This window comes from Prionailurus bengalensis, chromosome D2, assembly GCF_016509475.1.
Source record: "Prionailurus bengalensis isolate Pbe53 chromosome D2, Fcat_Pben_1.1_paternal_pri, whole genome shotgun sequence".
NCBI lineage: Eukaryota > Metazoa > Chordata > Mammalia > Carnivora > Felidae > Prionailurus > Prionailurus bengalensis.
Genome location: NC_057351.1, coordinates 46,951,054 through 46,958,749, shown reverse-complemented (window position 1 = coordinate 46,958,749; position 7,696 = coordinate 46,951,054). Strand labels below are relative to the sequence as shown.

At 44.1% G+C, this 7,696-nt stretch overlaps 1 protein-coding gene across 1 annotated transcript in view; it reads left to right on the top strand.

Moving 5' to 3' along the window:
* The first annotated feature begins 297 nt into the window (after positions 1-297).
* ERCC6 (ERCC excision repair 6, chromatin remodeling factor) overlaps positions 298-7,696 on the top strand; it is a 79,425-nt gene continuing 72,026 nt past the window's right edge. The window contains exons 1-2 of the mRNA XM_043596836.1: positions 298-407; positions 5,670-6,105. Of these exons, the coding sequence (XP_043452771.1) occupies positions 5,684-6,105 (422 nt within the window). The 5' untranslated portion in view covers positions 298-407; positions 5,670-5,683. The remainder of the gene's footprint in view (positions 408-5,669; positions 6,106-7,696) is intronic.

Here is a 7,696-nt window from a genome sequence, read left to right as displayed (position 1 = left end):
GCATTTACATTCTTGTGGCACACGTGTACCTTTCTCTTTCTCTCTATGGAAACATGTCTTGTGTTTCTTATAATCGTCTTCCTAGAGCGGTATTTTTTTTGACCACGAGTGAAGCCCGGGCCCAAACCACACAGCCGACCGTTTGCCCAGACGACACTCAAGAACAACTCCAAGTAAAAACTGAAGGCTACACCGCACCCTCAAATCACGTGACCCCGCCCGCTGCTCCAGGGAGCCTGGCGCATGCACAGTAGGCCCCACCCGCGCACGCTCGTCGGGTCACGCTTGGGGGCGGTGCTTACGGCGGACTGAAGACGCATGCGCAGCAGTTGGCCCCAGTCTAGTTTCCACGGCTGGTGGCGGTGGCGGCGTCTACGTTTCCGTACGGGTGGCCGCGCGGCCCTGGGGTGAGTGTTCGGATGGCCGGGCTAAATGTCGGGCAGGGGATGTTTGGGCCTCGCTCGGACTCCCAGGCACCCACGGCCTTGCCTCGGCCATCTGGCCGCCTTGAAGGATCCCATCCGCGGAGACGGCCGGGAGCTGGCCCTCGGGCCTGACGCGCGCCTTCCGTGCCGGCGCACCTGCGGCCGGAACTGACGAAGTAGCGCGCGCCCACCTGGGGCGGCGGGAGGTAGCAACCTTGGGGCCGCAGGCTAGCCGGCCAGCCACGGAACATCACTTCTGAGCTTTGTGTGGGCTCCGGCGCGTAGGGTCAGCGCGGCCCTGTTTGGAGTTTGTTACTTGAAAGAGAGGATCGGGGTAAATTCAAGTCAGGCGCTTTGGGCATTGGCATAGTCAAGTGGGAGTATGTGGAAGAGGATTGAGCCGTCCACATATAAATACTGTTACATTGGTTTCCCACGTAGCATCCATCGTCATAGCTGTCATCCTTTTCCAAGCTGCCGTCACTTTTCACCCGTGTGTCTCCCATCATCTTGTACTGTTTCTTCTAATCCATTATCCATACAGTAGCCCAGGTGGTCTCTTACAAACGTGAAATAGGTCATAACCATCATCACCCTGTTTAAAAGCCTTAAAAATCATTCCGTTGCTCTTGGAATAAAATCCAAGTTAATGTTTTCCCAGGTCCTTTGTGACCCAGCCAACTCCTCCATCTTCGCTTATGCCCCACTCCATCCCCAGTTAGGCATGGTTACAATAAAATATGCATACCACAATTCAGCTCTTCCCACAGAAGCCCCAGTGCTCAAAGGGGAGGATAATGAAGATACCGTTTTTCCAAGATGATTAAGGGTTGCAGAGTGTTAGAAGATATTCTGTAAGATTTACACAATGAATGGAGTCCTTATCGGCAACTTTGACTCAGTTACTCATGTAGGATAAAGTAAAAAAGTTTCACTGTGTTCCACCTTTCTTTCATTTTCCCAAATGCCCCAGCTCATCAGCCTTAGAAATTACACATTTCTTTGCAAGATGTTCACTCCACTTTTGGCCTGATTAATCCTGTTCATCCTTCAGATACTGGCCCGAGTATCACTTTATCAGCCTCCCTTCTCACACCTACCTCTGCCCTGTCAATTAGGTTCCTCTGTTATTTTGTCCTGAAAAATCCTGTTTGTTTATAACAGTTACTATAACTACATTTGTATATATAATTTATATATGAGCATAGATTTTGTATGTGAAAATATGTATACATGTGTATAATTCTTAAAATGTATGTTTTCCCCAAGAGACTCTAAAGTCTATGGGGACAAACTAGTTAACCTAGTATGTTGCCTGGCATAATTGAAATTGTTGAATGGATGATTTATTTCACTTCTGAAACCCTTTATCTTCTGATGAGAACCTCCTGGGTTCAGCTCTCATTCCCAGGTTGCCCTTTGGTCCACAGTCATTCTTCAAGTGGCTTCTTGATGTCTCCCTCTCTCCTTCCCTGTCTTCCTATTCCAGTCCCTTCCGGCCTCCCCCCACCCCCCGCCCAGCTTGGACCCCAAGTTCAGTTACTTGAACTAGTCTCCTCCTCAGCATCTGTATCCATGCCCTTTTGTCCTCTGCTACTTCTGCTCAGAAAACCCCCAACAGTGACATTTCCCCTGGGACTGTTATGTTAATTACTGAAGGAGGAAATTGTACAGCCTTGGGGATTGTTTTGGGGGGCCCTCCACACCCATCACCAGTGTTTGTTCCCCATCAGCTTTTCTCTTCTATAGGACATTTATTCCAGATTTTTATTCTTCTCCAGCCTCCATCCCAACTTTGTCCTTTGGCTCAGGAGATGCCCAAACTTCCTGCCTTGCAGGATATTTTCTCTGTGGTCCACCTCAGCTTTCCTCTTCTGCACTTACGGATTTAGATACATTAAGATCATTCTTCTGCCAGAGTTGGAGAAAGATGTTTCTTCTGTTTACATCTATACTTGGTCTTTCCCTGCTACTGTCTCCTGTACAACCTTCTCTGTAGGTTATCTCCCTATACAGCTCCTTGCCCCTATTGCATTCTATAGTTTTTCTTGACTTAATTTCCCTCCCCCAACCCATTATTACTTTGTCATTCCAGCTGTCTCCCTTCCACAGCCAGGTTCCTTAGGGGGGGGTAGGTTACCCACTTGTGGCCTCCATTTCTTGATCTACTCACCTAGCTCACTGCAGTCTGGTTTTCGTCCCCATTGCTCCACTGAAACTTATTTTACTAAGATAATTAGTGACCTAATTTCCAAATCCCTTCTGGCTTCCTTACATGAACTTGCCATATCGTTTCCCATTTTTAACCATCCCTTCTTTTCTATTATTAGAAGTTTTTTCCAAACATCGTAATTTTAATTTTGTTTTTGTACTACAGTATTATTAAGATTTGTGATTGAAGGGGCACCTGGGTGGCTCAGTCGGTTAAGCGGCTGACTTCGGCTCAGGTCATGATCTCGCGGTCCGTGAGTTCGAGCCCCGTGTCGGGCTCTGTGCTGACAGCTCAGAGCCTGGAGCCTGTTTCAGATTCTGTGTCTCCCTCTCTCTCTGACCCTCCCCCATTCATGCTCTGTCTCTCTCTGTCTCAAAAGTAAATAAACGTTAAAAAAAAAAAAAAAAAGAAAAAAAAAGATTTGTGATTGAATTAATGTCTTTTTTTTAAACTAAAAAAGGAATGTTTGTATACGTACAAATAAGAACAGTGACAACGGAATTATTAATTCCAGCCAGTATGAAGGCCCTGAACCAGGATCCTGCCCTCTGTGTTGAAAATGCAGGCTAGCTAATTAGATAGAGTACCAAGTTGATCCTTTCTTCTGAAAATAATCAGAAGGCATAAAAAAGGAAGAACTTTTTACTCTGCTGTTCACTTTTAACCTTTGCAGTGTTAGCGTCTTACCCTCTGAAAGGATTTCTGGTACCTGTCATAGTCTTAGGATTCTTTGGGCTGTTTGCTCCGCTGATACATCCACATCTCCTTCAGACCTTTCTCTTGAGCCAAGATTTGCATTTCTGACTGCGTGCTGGACATGTTACCTGTGGCTTATAAGCTCTCTACCAGCCCCTCCTTCTGCTTCTCATCTGCTTTCTTTCTGAGATTCTCATTTTTTTTTTTAATTTTTTTCAACGTTTTTTATTTATTTTTGGGACAGAGAGAGACAGAGCATGAACGGGGGAGGGGCAGAGAGAGAGGGAGACACAGAATCGGAAAGAGGCTCCAGGCTCCGAGCCATCAGCCCAGAGCCTGACGCGGGGCTCGAACTCATGGACCGCGAGATCGTGACCTGGCTGAAGTCGGATGCTTAACCGACTGCGCCACCCAGGCCCCCCTCATTTTTATGACTGAATTCACCAGTGACTCAGTTGTCACATTGGACTTGTTATTTTAGACTCTTCTCTGAACCTTACTTCCATTCAGCACATATGGAGTATGTTCTGTGTATCAAACTTTGGGCCAGGTGTTCAAATTTTAGCTTGTATATGTTTGGTTTTTTGTTTGTTTGTTTGTTTTTGTTTTTGTTTTTAGCTCCAGACCCAATGGATTGTCCCTTCCTCTGTATCCAGGTGGCCTCTTGTTGGTGGCTCTTCTGCAGACCTGCCCATGTTGTTGACATGTTTCTCCTCCCCTAGAAAGTGAGCTTCTCTGGAGGGGATGGTGCTAAGTTCCTGGCATCTTTGTATCCTAGTGTTTGGCCACTGGAATGGTTTTATTTAATGAGAAATCTGTGGGGCTTACTGGGAGATCTTCTGGTCATTTCATATGAATAAAGTTTCAGTGGTGAAAGATACCTTCCTTTATTCACAGTTAGATAAAAAGCCAGGCTGTTGGTTATTGGATTGTTTTTTGATGTATTTATTAGATAGTTACGCAGTCAATATGGTGAATACATTTTCATTCAAGGAGTTCCTGAGTATGTGGAGTAAAATATAACAGCTTCTTTTATTCCTCCCTATTCCTTCTGCTTCCCCTTCCCCAATAGTTTAATATGTATCTCCAGATCACTTTGGATGCATTCCATACACACACATACAGATATACATTTTTTTAACCAACATAAATGTGTTCGTCCTAGGGGAATTTTTTTTCACTTTACAAGACTTTTATATCCTTGTCACTGAAAATACTTAATGCTTGTATTAAATCATTGACATGCTACAATACACATCCTTATATACATGTGAGTACTTCTCTGGAATAAATACCTGGTCATGTGCATTTTAAATCTTGATAGATACCATTAAATTGCTTTCCAGAAGAGCTTTAGTATATCCCTACCAGCATTGTGTGAGGGTGGATCTTCCTCGTCTGTACTGGATTATTATCAGGCCCAAACTGTTTTCGCCAGCCTGATTTGCAGCAAATTGTATTGCACATTGAAACGGGGTTATTTTTGAGAGTATTTAATCTTTCTCAGATTCAGATTTGAGTGGTGCTCTTATGTCTTGTTTGTAGTTTGTGTTTATTAGAGTAAATGTTTAGCCTAAAAGTTTCTAGTGTCAGAGTCATAGAGAAGCTTGTTCCTTACTTCACTAAATTTGCATATCACAGTTAATCATGCCACTGTATTGGGAATCTTTTGTGCCATAATGCAGTGAAAATGCTAACTTGGAAAGCAGCAGTCAATGACTTCAGTTGATTTGGAGAAGACACTCAGGGCGTCAGTCAAGATTTTGGTTGCCAGCTTTATTGGCTGGTTCTCCAAATGTTTTTTGTTGCTGCTACTGCATTTTTCCCTACTGGTTTGTCGTCGTTGTCGTCATCGTTGTCTTCTTCTTCTTCTTTTTTGGTTAATTTTTTCTTATTTATTATCAAATCTCAAGAATATGTATAGCTTGTACCCTTTTAAGAAAAGTAGTATTTGGAAACTTGAATTTATCTAATTGGAGGATTATTATTTGCTCTTTTGAGAAATCAGGCTTCTTTAATTATAATTTTTTTTTAAATTTTCCTTTTAAATGTTTATTTTTGAGAGAGAGACAGAGTGTGAGCAGGGGAGGGGCAGATAGAGGGAGACACAGAATCCGAAGCAGGCTTCAGGCTCTGAGCTGTTAGCACAGATCGCGACATGGGACTCGAACCCACAAACCGTGAGATCATGAGCTGAGCCGAAGTCGGACACTCAACCAACTGAGCCACCCAGGCGCCCCCTTTAATTATAAGATTTTTAAGAAACTATATAAATATCAACTCTTTATAACCAAAAAGCTTATTACATACCTTTTTTTTTTTTTTTTTCCTTTTAGATAGTCTGTAGAGGATGCAAAATGCAGGAATCCCCCACTCAAGCCAAGCTCAGGAGCAAGACTGTTTACAAAGTCAGTGTGTCAGTGATAAACAAGAAATGACAATCAAACGAGAAAATGACGGCAATGCAGAGGTGGAGGAAAGCCTCCCCTCTTGTTCCTCTGCCAGCGGACCATCCACTTCTGCCGAGGGCTGTTCATCAGAAGTTCTGAGGAGAGGGCCAGCCCTGCTGCACATCGACAGACATCAGATACAGACGGTGGAGCTGAGTGCGCAGGCTCTTGAGCTGCAGGGGTTGGGTGTGGATGTGTATGACCAGGATGTGCTGGAACAGGGTGTGCTTCGGCAGGTGGACAGCGCCATTCATGAGGCCAGCCGTGCGGCCCAACTTGCTGATGCAGAGAAAGAGTATCGCTCAGTCCTGGATGACCTCACGTGAGTGTGGACCGTCTTCTCTGATTGCAGAATTTGTGTTTACATGTGACAGAGAAATTCAGATGATAGCTGTAGTATTCCAGAAATTTAGGAAATTGATAGAACCTCTAATTTGAAAGATGAGGTCAATTAGGGCAGTCTTTGGCCTTGTGTGTGAACCCTAGCCCTTTCCCTCAGGAGCAGCACTGAACATGGCAGTTAGGGTCCCAGTCCAGCCAACAATAGCCTGTGTATGCATAACGTCCTAGAGAGAAGTACTGTTCCGAGTGCCCCAAAACTCACAAGCATGTGCACAAAATGGTTCTCAGGAGAAGTGTACCTAAAGGTGTGATGTGTCCTACTCAAGATACCAGGAACACACCCACCTCCCCCTCGCATTTTTCTCTCGTCCTATAGTTTCTTTCCAGTTTCCTGTGTCTAAACCAAGTGACAGTCTTTTGGTAATTTTTCAGATTTGTATTTCTAGAAATAATGAGAAACAACTCCTTGTTTTTCCTTTCTTCTGTCCTACTTGTGACTCTGTAGGAAAGATGATGTCCTGTGGAGACTTCATTTGTGTTTTAGAGGAGAAACAGGCCCTGGACCTGGGCTAAAAGGTGGGGCAGGTGGAAGATTGAACTTCCTCCCCATTGCCAGTTTGCCCTGTCATGACCGGTTTTCTAGGCTGTGTCAGGCAAGCAGGAAGGAGGAGAAGAATGGGTGGAGGGATGGTGCAGTTTTGGATGTGGGTGGCTGGGGAGGGGAGAGGTGGGACTGTTGGCTGCCCTCAATGGGGGAGGCTGAGGTACACATGCTGTGGGAACTTAAAGGACATGTTTTCTGCCAGCAGCTTCTTGGTGTGTTCTTTTGGCCTCTTGAGTAGCAGGCATTCTGGATTACTTGTACTCTGACCTCCAGGTGTGAGGAGCTCGACTCCTTATAATGAACACACCTTTACATTTGACCTACTGCTTGCATAGGTGACGGCAGAGTGCTGCAGAATTACAACACAGGTTAACAGAGCGATGGTGACACGTGGTTAGGCTGCCAGTAACTTGCATTGATAACATCTTTTATCCTGAAATCCACAAAGGTTACAAACAGCAAATTACCTAAGTGTCAAGATTGAATTTGTGTTTTGAAAATTGGGAGTTTACCATTCTGTGGTCTGTGTTTTAGGAGCAGTGTAACATAGGTTGATTTTTTCCCCCTTCACACTGTAAAATGTAATGTTACAGCAAGTAAGTCTTCCAATATTGTGAAAGAAAAATAATTGTCACAGATACCTGACTTGTATAAGAAAACGTATAAGCATTTCTAGTTCTTTCCCAAACTTTGGGTGACTTCCATAATGGGACTTTAAAAACCCATGTATGGCTTGTTGATAATGGGAGAGGGTGTGTGTGTTTGGGGCAAGAAGTATATGGGAGTCTCTGTACCTTCCTTTCAGTTTTGCTGTGAACCTAAAAGTGTTCTAAAAAAAATAAAATTAAAAAAAAAAAACCAGACCATGTATACACATTTTTTCGTCTAAAAGGGTAACTTACTGCACACTGTTTTAGCACAGTCTCTTGAATAGAGTAGACCCTTAAAATGCTTGTAGAATGAATGA